We start from the raw sequence: 13921 nt of genomic DNA, 5'->3' as shown, positions 1-13921 counted from the left end.
AAGAAATCCAAAATATCAAGAAAATTCCCCAAACATTTGGAAATAAACCACACTTCTAAAAAGCCTGTGTGTGATGGCTTTTAAGTTCCTGCCTCTCAGCCCACACCCACCCTTCTCTATTCTGCTTTGTGATGCTTGCACCTGGGACTCTGCAAACCACATTTCTGTGCATCCAGCTGGCTGCATATTAAACTCTGCCAATGGGGGAAGCTTGAGGGGGACTGGAAGGCAGGAGGGGGGAGAAGACTTGCTCCTTCCTGTGAGCTTCCTGCTTCTGTGAGCAATGCTGCTTTGCCTGAAGCAGCAGCTGCGTTCACTGTGCAGTTTTTCTAACACTTGGGGCTGAGTTCATTCACTACCCTACCCCCCAACACACACACACAAGTGGCAACTGTACAGCATCCCTCGACCAGGAGGTCTGAGGGTCAGATCTGTGGGGCTCCTCGTCTTAATTCCTAAATTTAATAATTCCAACTTCTTCATTTAATTCCCTTAGTCCTGGGGTTAAAAGCTACTTCCTTCATTTGCTACCTTTGTGATATCTTTTAACTGTTTCAGTGCTGAATTAAAAACTTTACATTAGAACGTAAATTCTCATTCAAATAACGACTGATCCTCTCTCCTGACTGGACCATGAACGACACACCGTGGGTCAGATTTTCTGTTTCTTCTCATGTACATATTTTTAAAAATCACTGTTCTTTATTCATTCTTACCTCCTTACATCCTCCATACTTCCATACAGAATTTTCTTTCACCTGAGAGGTGCTTCCTTTAGGTGCAAGCCTGTTGGTAACTAACTCCTTGTTTCTGTTTTACTGGTTTCCTTTAGTTCTACTGCCATGCTGTGTTTGCATATGGATTTTTAAATTTATCCTCTTTGGATCTACAGTGGTTCTTACCCCTGAACCTGTGAGTTGACAGCTTTCATCGATCTGGAAAATTCTCAGCCATCCTCTCTTCAATAATTGCTCCTGACTCATTGGTTTCATTTCCTTCCAGCCCCCAATAACACATGACAGAGCTCCTCCCAGCGCCCAGTATGTCTCTCACTATTTCTTTTCTGTACTTCACCCTGCCCTTTCTTTTCACTAATTCTCTTTACTTCTAATCTGCTGTTAAACTCACTCATTGTTTTTTTTAAACGGCTTTACTGAAGTATAACTGACGAATAAGAAACTGAAGATACTTAAATATGCAATTTGAAGAATTATAGTGAGAACATCACAATAAAAACAGTGAAAATACCCATCACCCCAAACGTTTCCTCACGGCCTTTTCACCACTGATTGCATTCTTAGTTTCGGCTACTGCAGTTTTCAGTTCTAAAATTCCAATCTGATTCCTTTTCAAAACTGCTCTTTTATTATAGTTTCCAAATCTCTGCTGAAATTTTCCAGTTTGTCTTTTACATCCTTAAATATAGTGAGCACAGGAATATCTGAGCCCCCCAGCAGGCCTTCCTGCTTCCGTACTTGCTTCCTTACAGAACATTCTCCACATAGAGCCAGAGTTATCCTTTTAAAACAAAACTTCTCAGATCACTTCTCTGCTCAGACTCTCCCGTGGCTTCCCTACCCAGCTCTCTCCTCCACTGTCCTCCCCAGCCTTTCCAAGCAGCAGCTGCACCCACCTTCATGCTGTTCTCTGAACAAACAAAACCAAGCTTTTTTCTGCCTCAGTGCCTTCCTATTTGCTATTTCTTCTGTCTGGAATATTCCTTCCCCAAACATTCACATTGTTGGCCCCTTCTCATTATTCAGAGCTTTTGCTCAAATATCACTGAAGCCCCCCCCAGCCTCCATATCTAAAGGCCTCTCTCCCTGCTCTCTGTCCTTCACCCTGGTTTTTTTTTCTTCATAGCATTTATGACTATTTATCACTCATTGACTGTTCCAGGGGGTGGGAAGGGTGGGGGAGGATTGTTTGTCTGGCTCATTGCCACATCCCAGCACCTACAATTGTGCCTACAGGTACTCAAATGTTTGTTGAAGGAATGCATGAAAAAACATCTGATTCCAAAGTGCAGGCTCCACACCCAGTGCTACTGCAGCAACATCTACAGAACTTGGCAGACTGTTCCTGAAAGCTGACTCAGTGCAGGCCCTCAGCTAAGGGTATTCTCAGAGAGGACCTTGGCCAAGGGATCCACAACATCTTTGGTCATGATCAAGCTAGGCAATTACTGCAATGACCCATCATGCACTACAGAAGGGGATGGGAGCCTGGAGGCCTGTAAGGAAGTGGCAGAGTCTCTCTTTCCCCCTCATTCAGCTATGTCCAGGAAACAAAGAGGGTAGCATCTGATTAAAGCGCCAAATTCCCAGAGGGAAGGGTAGCAATCCAGCAGATTGTTTCCTCATTTGTGTACAGGTGACCAATATAAACAAACAAATCAGGTCCTGCGACCTTCTGAAGCCTTGCTTTACTAGTTTCACTGGAAAAGTCAATGACAGTGGTGCTCTGACAGTGGTACTTCCAGGCAGCTCTTGACGATGACACAGAGGAAGGGCTGGGTCTCTGTGGTGGAGTGAAAAGCCAGACCAGCACCACCTCTGGATAACTATGGAAGTTGGACAAATGACACTCAGAACCTCAAAGACAACTAAAAATGAGCATAATTACTGTCTGGGATCACCGAGAGGACTTAGGTGACAATTTCTAGCAAATGCCTAAAAGAAGTACTGAACAAATGCTAGTTCCACTGCTTCTCCAAGTGAAAGGCACAACCCTCTTGTGAAACTTGTAATCAGTGAGATAAATACCTTCAGCTTCTTCAGTTCAAGTTGGTGATGCTGTAAAGAATGTTCGCACTCATTCTTGCTTTCTTTAAGGCGTGCATTTTCTTGTTCCAGCTCCCTCTGCAAAGTGAGAGGAGCACAGATAAACAGAAAAGGTCTTTACCATATTGCCCTTGGGCACAGTTCTATCTCGTTGGCTGGAACCTTTAAAATGCCCTCCTCCCTTTTTTAGGGAGATGAAAATGGGGTGGGAAAGAACCACCTGACAAACTCCTCCAAAGAAAAAAGAAGCACTTGATTCGGAAGGCTGGAACAGGGGTGGGACCAGAGAAGGAAGAAGCCGTTAGGGAAGGACCACATCAGTTTCAGAAAGACAGTGGGGAGAAGCTGATGGGACTGGTCAAGAAGTCTATGTGCAGCCCGAGGAAAAGGAAAGTCAGGTGTTTGGGGTTTTTGTGACAAGCAGCCTTTTAGCATCTAGTCTCCCAAGCAGGTGTCTTGCTGGAAAGATAAAAACTGCTCCCAAAAGTGGTTCCCCAGTTCAGAGCGGGGCTGGTCCTGTGTGCCTGTGCTGAGCAGCCCAGCCTCACCCCTTCCCTCACTCACCACCTGGCGCTCTGCAGCCGTCCGGTCAGCTGCCCGAGCTGTCTCAAGGGCAGCGAGCTGGGCCTCCAGCGCATGGACGTGCTCAGAGCACTGCTGCTGCAGAGTGAGCACCTGCCGCTGGGCACGGCTGCTCTCCTGGTTTGCAGTGGCCTGTGAGGGTACCAGAGAATAGTTATTCACGGGGACAATGGGGGGCCTTATTCTGTTCCTCGGTGACCCAAAGATGGTGTCCAATACAAACAACTCTCCTTCCTGGCTTTCTCCAGCCTGGGTGCTGCCAGGGTCCCCCCACTTGCAGGATCTGCCTATTGCCCTGGGCCCTGGCTTGCTCAGGAGCTGGCCTCTGGGATTGGTCTTGCTGCTGGGGGCACCAGCCAGTCCTAAGACACAACCCTCCCTCACGGTACTCAGTGCTGCCCTCTACAGCAGCGGCTTTCCCCTGGGAGGCAGTATAACAGAGTGATGAAACAGGGCTTTGGGCTGAGAAGGATACGGGTTCTGCCATTTACTAGCTCGGAGACTATGACCTAGCAGCCTGGTCTTTCTGAGCCTGCTTCCTCTAGAGCAGCGGTGGGGAACTGTTTTTCTCCCAAGGGCTATTTGGATATTGTAAATCATTTGAGGGCCATACAAAATAATCAACTTAAAAATTAGCCTGCTATATTTGATCAAACATTTCATTAACTCACCCCTAATATGATGGCTAGAACTGCTTCTCTATGGTGAGGCCATGGCAGGGCCAGACCACATGATTTCGGCCCCCGGGGCCAGACATTCCCCACCTCTGCTCTAGAGAATGAGGATAACACTGCATATCTCTTGGATCTGCTGCAAGGACTAAATGAAAACATGTACAAAGTACTTAGCACAGTGCCTGGGACAGGGTAACCATGCAATGAATGCTGTTTTTATTTCTCTAGTTTCTAATTTTATTTCTCTAGTTTCTAATTCAACACCACTCCTCAGGCTGCAACGTCTGGCCAAGCCCTTGCCATCTTCTCCCCAGAGTCTGAACCTGCTCTCCACAGCCCAGGCTACAAGCTGAGGTTTGACTGCCAGCGGAGCTACCACCTGTAACAGCCCCACAACTAGGCTGGGCCCTCCGGCCAGCTGTCAGGTGGGAGTCCCTGCCTTTCTGGGTAACTCAGAGCTTCCAGCAGACCCTGACTCCCTTTACCTGCAGCTGCCCAGCTGCCCACACCCAGCACAAGTGTATCTAAAGTCAGGTCCAGATACCATTCCAGAAGTTGGGACAGAGGCAAAGGGATAAAGGGAAGGCATCAAGGGCCTAGAATAACCACTTACCAGCTCCTGAATCTGAGCTTCCTGAGCGGCCACAGCATCCCTGCTCTGCTTCAGCTTCTCCTCAGAGGCCTGTAGGCTCTGCTCTAGTTCCTTCACCTGGGGGGAAACAGAAGCAATCTTTCACCAGTGTGGCTCAGTTGGTTGGAGTGCTGTCCCGTGGACTGGGAGATGGGAGGTTCAATTCCCAGTCAGGGCACATACCTAGGTTGTGGGTTCGAGCCCTGGTCAGGGCCTGTACGGAAGGCAACCGATCTATGTATGTCTTTCACATCAATGTTTCTTTCTCTCCTCTCTCTCTGTTTCCCTTCCTCCCTCTCGAAAATCAATTTTTAAAAAATCTTAAAAAAAAATTTTTTGTTTCCTAATAAAAAACAAAAAGTTGAGAGTAAAAATAAATGGCTTTAAAAACCAAATAAATTTAAGTCAGAAATCAGGTACATTATTGAAAATTTTTAAGTTAGGAAAAAAATACCCATAAGTCTATCACTATAAAACACTGTCATCCTAATGTATTTTCTTCCAATCTATTTTTATGACTTTTAAAAATAACTTTGTATACAATTGTAGTAAAGCTTGGTATTTTTCCTCCTCACTCAAGTTTTCTTCTGTGCTTCATGTGGTCTTCAGACCTTAGATTATTTTCTCAAAGGGTGTTTTGGAATTTACTCCACCACCGCCTCCTGTGCTGGCAGTTGGGTTGTTTCCCATTTTCCCATCCAAAGCAATACAGCAGTTAACATCTTTGTGCACACTTTTTTAATCTGGTTTGACTCACTTCCTTAGAATAGATTGCCAGAATTAGGGTTACTGTTATGACACAAACTTTGGTTTCATTCATTCTACAAATATTGACCAAGTCTGACTACAACATATCTAGCCCTGCACTAGGATAGGAGGCTGGCCCAGTGGACAGGATGACAACACACTGCCCAGCACTTAGCTAGACCTGACTCTCCAATGGGGCATTTTTATCTGACTCAAGCTCTCTCTGCCAATTTCTCTGATCCTTTGCCCCTCCCACCACTTCACATTCCTTAAACTGGCAAAAAATGAAAAGGCTGGAAAAAGCCAATGTTGGAAAAGCCCCCATGGGCAGATACAGGAACCCCCTGGGGCTAGAGCCAGGTGCAGCCCTACTGGGAACATTCTTGTCCCATTTAGTCACATTAGGTCCCATGCATTCTTTCTCCTGTCCCATTTAGTCACATTAGGTCCCATGCATTCTTTCTCCCCCCCTAAGGTGACAGGGATAGGACATTCACTGCAGTGTAATCTGTGGTGACAGGAAGAAGGCAATCTGTATGTCTATCATCTAGTAGGTAACTACAAAGCAGAGCAGGTTAGTACAGTGAAGACGACACAGGAGATGGAGCAGTTGAAGGTGAGAGAGAAGACATGTGCATCACTCTATCATTTACATAAGATAATACACATGCACACAAAACAATGCCACACGTTTTAGGGTAACCCAACAACTAAAGGGTCTCTATTAACCATGTCAGAATGGTTTCCTACAAAAGGAAGAGGAATGGGGATACAAGACGACAAGTTTGCATGGAACAATGATGACAAGAAAATGACTAGCTCAACCCTATATAAGATCCAAAAGAGTCCCTTCAAAAGAAAACCTCTGACCCAAGGGGATTCTCAGCTACAACCAAGTCATCCAACCAGGTTATGACCCAGACACTGCGATCACTGGGAGTGAGGTCAGTTACCCGCGTCTCCAGGATGTCAATAGCCTTGGCCTGGCTGCTTCTGGCTGCCAAGAGCTGCTGTCTGGTATCCTCCAGATTCTGCTCGGCAACTGTTTTCTATAAGTGGAAAAAAGAGTAAAAGAAATTAATAATTTCTCCATTGAATAAATATTTACTGATATCCACAAATACTATAATTTATATAAATCTCAATGAACACAAATACATTAAAGAGCAACAGCTGATTAAACACTCACATATCATAAAGTATACATAGATCACTTTGACACAGTCCTTTGACCTTGAGGCTGGGGCAGAAGAGTAACAAAAAATTATATAATAGAATGCAATAGTACCCACAAGAAGGAATACAGAGCAGGAGATGCTCATGGCCTCAGGGAAGTGGGAGGCTTCATAATTCATAGCTGGCCACAGGCCTGGGTAGCACTCAAAGGATGAGCAATGAAGGTGGAAATAGTCTGGGACACTCAAAAGCTACAACTTGCCAAAAGATAAAGTGACGGTAGGCTCAGGTCAAGAAACAAGACTAGCCCAGCTGGTGTGGCTCAGCGGTTGAGCATCGCCCTATGAACCAGGAGATCTCAGCTCGATTCCCGGTCAGGGCACATGCCCAGGTTTTGGGCTCAATCCCTGGCAGGGGGCGTGCAGGAGGCACCCGATCAATGACTCTCTCATTTTTTATGTTTCTATTTCTCTCTCTTTCCCTTCCTCTCTCTGAAATCAATAAAGGCTTTTAAAAAAAGAAAAAAAAGAAACAAGACTAGAAAGTGAGGCAAAGAAAGGGCCAGATCATGAGAAGCTTATGCTGCAGAAAGGAGTTGGAATTTAATTCTGTAGACAATATTTCTCAAAGTGGAGTTGTCCAAACACTGGCACTAAAACTTACTTGGGGGGCGGGGGGTGTTAAACTTGAGGCTTTACTCCAAGCCTATTTTACTCCAGAAATCAGAATTTCTGAGGGTAGGACCAGAGATATATACTTTAAACAAATTCCCCAAGTAACTCCTATGCACACTAAACTTTATAATGATAATGACTGTACAATAATTATAATATTAGCAGCTGAAATATATCAAGACTACTATGTTCTAAGCCTCATTCTAAGAACTTCACATATTGTAACTTGTTTTATCCTAATAACAACTCTATGCATTTGGTGCAATTAATACCCTATTTTACAGAGGAAAAAATAAACACTAAGAGGTTATATTATGACCTGTAAGTCACAAACTAAAAATAGAAGAGGTGAGACACAAACCTAGTCTGGTTCTAGCAATCAATTTACACTCCTGAACCCACATTATACTCACTATAGATCGTAGGGCAATTGTGGAAGATCTTTAAGTTAGAAATACCAGTTTGGCAGTAACTGTAGAGGATTGTCTCAGAGGGTGAAGGAAAGAATGATGCTGGGTAGGCCAGTCTGGAGGCTTCTGATATAGACTAGGCTACAGTGGCAGTGGGGATAGAGATATTTAGTGGAAACTAACTGAAGAGAGAAAGTGAGGGTCTAATTGAGGCCCAAGGCCTTGGCTTTTGTCACTTTTGTGATGGTGAGGCCAATCCTTGGTATACAAGAGAAGCAGTAGAATGTGGGCAGACAATGAACTCAGACCTGATGAAAAAGCACGTTCACCTACATCACTGGGCAAAAGGTCAGTCTTCTGAAGAGCCTCCCTCAACTGAGGAGTCTACTTGCTGCCCAAGGCAATTCTGCTCAAGCCAAAGGAAGATGGTAACTATGTTCCTTGGCCAGTGGAAAGTGCAAAAGGAAGAGAGCAGAGCAGTAAAACAAGACAGTCGAAGTAGAGTAAATCCCTAGGTGGGGTTGACAGGTGATCAGGATGGCACTCATTCATATGCATCTCTGAGCAAAGCTTTCCCTGAGAAAAACATGTCACACACAGGCTCTTTTTGCTGTAAGCAGGACAATCAAAAGTTGGAGGGAGTGTGCTTCTCACCAAGCTGTTTGCAGACTCTTAGGATCTGAAACTCCAGGACTCTATGAAACCTCCCTCCCCACACTGTTGGCCCAGGGAGAGGTCCGTACCTCTCTCAGGAGTTCCTGCACATGGTCTTCTCCTGGTAAGTTCTGCTCTAGTCTCTTCTCTAAGGACGTGACTTTCTCCTGCAGATGTGTGATGAGTTTTTCTTTCTCTTGAGTTTCAGCAGTGATCTGCAGGTGAAAGCAGAGTACAGTGAAGTACACTGTAAGTCCTCCCTCCCTCCCTTCCTGTCAGGACCATTCTGTTGCCTTGAAATTCTGTTCTCAACTGCATTCCAGAAGAATAAATAGCCAGGAAATCTTCCCTGCAAATGGGATATAGAAGATACAAAATCAGAACCCAGTACCACTTAGGCATCCAGTTCAGACCTCATGCAGCAAGAGGCAAACGCCGGCCCCAAGTTAAGCAACCGACAACCTGGGAAGGAGCAATGCTTTCACCCCTGTGGAATCTAGCCAGGACCCTGGGACGATGCTTCTCTTCCTTAAAATAATTTGGTTGTATTCTTATGATCTACTAGCTAAAGGAATGCTTCTCCTCGCAGTCTCTTCCAGCGTGTGTTTAATCCTATTAATCCACAGTCCAAGAGAACCTACATCTTTACCCCAGATGCCAAATCCAGTAGAGATAATCCCATGTATGAAGCTCCCAGCCAGCCCTACAATGACCTACAGAGCAGTGCTTCAGAAATGTGAGGCTGGATGAAGCAGTGATGATGCCAATGTAGCTGCCTTAAGGTGGAAGAGAGAACTTGTAAAACAAATGATGATATACACCCTGGCTCACAGCACAGGGGCCACAGTTACTGTGCATCTCATACCTCAGCCCCAACAGTTGCCCACTTATTTATTTCAGTCTATCTCTTTAGCTGTGATGGCAGGAGTGGGTTGGGACTGGATGAATGATAAGATTATATAAGGCAGAGAACACAGAATGGAGAGGGAGTTTGACAGGAAGGAAAAACAAAGTTTTTGCCATACTGACCCATCTTTATGGGTCTCTTACTAATAATGTTAATAATAGCGATAGTAATAATTATAATAGCAGGGTGCAGCAGAGCAACAGCAGCTATAGTTCTCAGAGTATGTGTAAACATGTCCCATTATCTCTAGTCCTTACAACCACCCTTCACCATGTCCATTTACAAGAAAAATGAAGCTTATGGACTAGGTCCAAAAGCACACATCTTAGTGATAGATAAGGGATTCAAACCCAGGTTTTCTGGATCCAAAGCCTATAGTCATTCTATTACACATCAATCTGAACTTGAGAAATACAAGTAACCCTTTTCTTTTCCCCCCAAATATTTCTTTACTAATTTCAGAGAGAGGAAAGGAGAGGGGGAGAGAGAGAGAGAAACATCAATGATGAGAAAGTCATTGATCGGCTGCCTCCTGCACACCCCTGACTGGGGATCAAGCCCACAACCCGGGCATGTGCCCTGACCGGGAATCGAACCCCAATCACCTGGATCCTAGGTCAACGCTCAACCACTGAGGCATGCCCGGCCAGGCCAAGTGACCCTTTTCAGTGAAAACCAAAAGAACAAACTAATTGGATACAAGTGACTGTGCCAGGCAGAGCTAGGAACAGAAAAAAGAATCAGTTTCCAATTTCCACTTGGACTTCTACCACCACATCCCAGATGGAGTCCCCTTCTCCACTTGGGTTGCTTTAATTCAGGCCCTCAGCACCTAATGTGCTACAGCTGACATCACACTTAACCTTTATTTATTTATTTTTTAAAAAATATCTTTATTGATTTCAGAGAGAGGAAAGGAGAGGAAGAGAGACATCAATGATGAGAGAGTCATTGATCGAGTCCACAACCCGGGCATGTGCCCTGGCCGGGAGTCGAACCCCGATCGCCTGGATCCTAGGTCGACGCTCAACCACTGAGCCACGCCGGGCCGGCCGGGCCACACTTAACCTTTAAAAGATGGCATTTAAATTCCATCAGCATTTAAATTCGGCCAGCGGGACCCACTCCTTGCCGGGAACTAAAGTTCCCTTTTGTTGGATAAAGGTTAATGATATGATGAGAAAACTCTAAGCTTTCCCACTAAGATCAGCTTCAGGGCAAGGATGTCCCCTCTCATCACTCCTTTTCAACACTGTACTGGAAGTCCTTGCTAATGCAATAAGGCAAGGAAAGGAAATAAAAGGTATACAGTTCAGGAAAGAAAACATAAAAACTGTCTGTGTTTGCAAATGACATGATTGTCTATGTAGAAAATCCAAATGAACTGATAAAAAAACTCCTGGAATTAATCAAGGTTGCAGGATACAAGGTTATATTGAATCTGATGCCCTCTTACAGGTCTCACAGCATCCTGTTATACATCCTTCACAGCATGTACAACAGTCTGCAATTATATATTTATGTGATTATTGATTAATGTCTAACTTCCCTGCTAGACGATAAGCAGTATCCACTTTGCTCACCACAGTATTTCTAACACTCAGCACAGCACAGAGCCTGGCACATAGTAAAGATCCAATCCAATTATATATTTAGAATGAATGAGGGGACTTAGTGTAACAGAGTCTGGACAATTAGCTTTTCCTATTATAAAACGAATGGATAGTCCTAACTGATACCAAAGGGACTCTCGAGTCCCCAAGCTTTGTGCCTGTTATTCCCTCAACCCCACTCCCCAAGTGTATTCTGTACCCTTCTGCCTTCTCTGCCTCCTGCTGTCCTACCCATCCTTGAAATTCCAGTTCCTCCAGGAAGAGATCCTTGATTCCTGTGCTGGAAATGCACTCTCCCTATAGCATACCTTTTGAATTTGACAAATATATTTCACTTATTTAGCAGTTGAATTGTAAACTTTTTTTTCCTATGATCACAGGAGGTTTGAGTTCCATAATACAAATCTTACTGTAATGATGCTACAGTCTCCCTTGCATGTGAGATTACCAGTTTTCAAGGGATGAGGGTAGGACTCATGGTACCTCCTCCTCTATGGGGTATTTTGTCATAAGAGGGGAAGGGCAGGATTATCAATGCCTGAAGGATGCTGCTGGCATTCAGAACCCAGGGGTCAGGAAAGTTAAATGTCCTGCAAGCAAGGGACAATCACACAATACAAACTGTTCTGCTCAAACTCTACCATAATAATATTATTATTGTTCATTTGTATATTTTCAGAATTTAGCACACACCTAGAGTAGGAGGGCAATAAATATATGTTGGGCAAATGAAAAAACAAACTGTAATGGTATCATTTATGTGCTTTTAAACAAATAAGATTAGAGCCCAGAATGTCAAGCATACAACTTGGGCCACATCAATCAAGACTATTACATTTTCTTATGCTCAAGGTCCATCATATAGAATTTTAAGACATACTTGAGTAGATAAAATGGTGTGCTTTGAGAATTTCTGTCAAGGCAATACTGAGCTCTTCTGTTAAGCAACCCTGTCCAGCTATGTGGCCACTTCCCCTGAATGAGGCCTGGCCAGACCAGGAACCAGGGTAATGTGGATTGTATGAGAAACACGTTTCAGCAGCCATCCTGAGGAGGACACTTCTAACAGAATCAGTTTTTACCCCACTCATGAATCCTAGGAACCCTGGCCCCCTCCTAGCACTCTACTTACCCTTTTGTTTCTTATTTTTTGTTTTTGTTCTACTTACCTTTTGCAAATCAATGGAAAGCTGCTGAATGAATGCTTGGAGCTCTTGTTCCTTTTGCTCCAGGGCTGTAATCATATTTTCTGCACTTGTTGTTGAAGCTGTCACAAGATCTCTTCATTGAAAGAAAGCAGACAATGAACAAATTTGGATATCTCATCTAAGACACACTCTTCCATAGGAAAAATACAGCTGCTTCTTTAAAAGTCAGGGCTGAGAACATTCATCATGTGAAGATTATCAATGGAGAAGACTCCTTAGCTCTTTCTCTGAAGCAGAAGCCCAAAGAGAAAAATTCCACCCAGGTTTAGGCAAGATATCCTGATCTGCCCGTGGTTTCTCAATAGCTTAGAAACTAAAACATACTAAATTGCTTAGCAGAGTTGGAGGGGTTCCAAGTTTAGGCAGGGAAAGGGGAATGAGGGTTTGGGGGTGGGGGTCCTGAGCCCTAGGCAGATTAAGGACAAGCCCAGAAGCTTTTGCCAGAACTGAGATCAGAAAGTGTTGCAATGAGTAACGCGGAATGATGGGTGGGCTACGGCCAGAGCTACACTAACAACACTTCCCATGGGCCCCACAGACCAAGCAAGAACCTCTGTTCTTCCAGCGTTGAGCAGTGTCTCTGCAATTCTTCTAGCTTCTGCCTCAAGTCTGATGACACCTGATTGGAGGTCATCAGCTCTTCCTGCGTGCGACTAAGTTCTCTGGTTTGTGCCTCCAACTCTTGCTCTATTTTCCCCAGGCTTTCTTCTTTTTTTAAAAGCTGACACAAAGATAAAGTTTCACTGAGTCACTACTGAGAAATATAACTTTAAAAAAAATCTGAACCAATATGCCAAACTTTTATAACATTTTGGTGAGCTTCTAAGTGGCCTTATATGCCCAGTAGTAAAAAAGAAAGAAAAGAAAATCAAACAGAACATTTCCACTTTAATAAATTGAAAAAAATATAAATATGATTAATATCAAAGACTACTGGGGTATTTCTCAGCACTTAGAGGGTGATGACTAGCAAAATCAGAATAATGAATAATCTATTCTGCATTTAGCTACTAAAACAAAAATGCGCACCATGTGTTTTACTTTACTTAGTTCCTGCTGCTGGAACCCCTCTAATTCATCTATTTCATCTCTCCTTTGGAAAAGATTCAGACTCTGGTTCTTCATTTCCTGTAACTGAGCTGTGAGAAACCTTTTCTCCTGTTTGGAAGAAGAAGACATCAACTCAGGCAACTAAGACATTAAAATCATATTATGTAAGCAGAATTCTCAATAAAGGCAAATTTAAAAAACCTCTTTGTCATTAGACAGTAACACACTGATAATAGGAAGCTTTACAGTAATACGATCGATGTGGCATTAATTCTTTAAGTTAAAAACATGTTTTAAATGACAGCTGTGAATAAGAGCAATAAGAACAACAATTACTTAACACTTTAAAGTCTCAAGTTTGATGAGCAATCCCAGATACCCTTTTTACACGTTTATTCTCAGTGACAGACTCAGCTGGCTGAATGACAATAACTGTAGTAAGAGACTGAATGCCCTTAAAAAATTAGATGCATTTAAGTAGAACTGATTTCAATTAGCAAGTCAACAAAAATTAGACATGACTGGTGTCAGGAGGTTACAATTTATTAAATGATAGCTTCCCAAGATGGATTCTCTTAAGGACAAACCCTGCTGTTGCAGTTTTCAATTCTTGATCGAAAAGAAATTAAAAGTCTAAAAATAACATTTCCAAAAATCACAGTGGCTTCAAAGACCTACATAGGTATCACTTTAGTCTTTCCTGGTCTAAAATATTTCCCAACCCATCCTTTGAGTGGGGAGAGGGGAAAAGAGAAAATCTCCTTAGTGAACTGAAGTAGGTTTTATTTAGTTCAGTCCTATATGGATCCCCC

The 13921-nt window shown here is 43.6% G+C and overlaps 1 protein-coding gene across 1 annotated transcript in view; it reads right to left on the bottom strand.

Moving 5' to 3' along the window:
- Nucleotides 1-13921, bottom strand: part of GOLGA1 (golgin A1) — a 37595-nt gene that overhangs the window by 10483 nt on the left and 13191 nt on the right. The window contains exons 8-15 of the mRNA XM_081152262.1: nt 13089-13217; nt 12611-12780; nt 12021-12132; nt 8421-8546; nt 6371-6466; nt 4653-4748; nt 3348-3497; nt 2766-2861 (exon numbers count right to left, since the gene is read on the bottom strand). Of these exons, the coding sequence (XP_081008388.1) occupies nt 2766-2861; nt 3348-3497; nt 4653-4748; nt 6371-6466; nt 8421-8546; nt 12021-12132; nt 12611-12780; nt 13089-13217 (975 nt within the window). The remainder of the gene's footprint in view (nt 1-2765; nt 2862-3347; nt 3498-4652; nt 4749-6370; nt 6467-8420; nt 8547-12020; nt 12133-12610; nt 12781-13088; nt 13218-13921) is intronic.

Source organism: Miniopterus schreibersii (genome assembly GCF_964146895.1).
Source record: "Miniopterus schreibersii genome assembly, chromosome: 11".
Taxonomy (NCBI): domain Eukaryota; kingdom Metazoa; phylum Chordata; class Mammalia; order Chiroptera; family Miniopteridae; genus Miniopterus; species Miniopterus schreibersii.
Note: the sequence above shows the minus strand (reverse complement) of the source record. Positions and strands in the feature narration are given on the sequence as shown.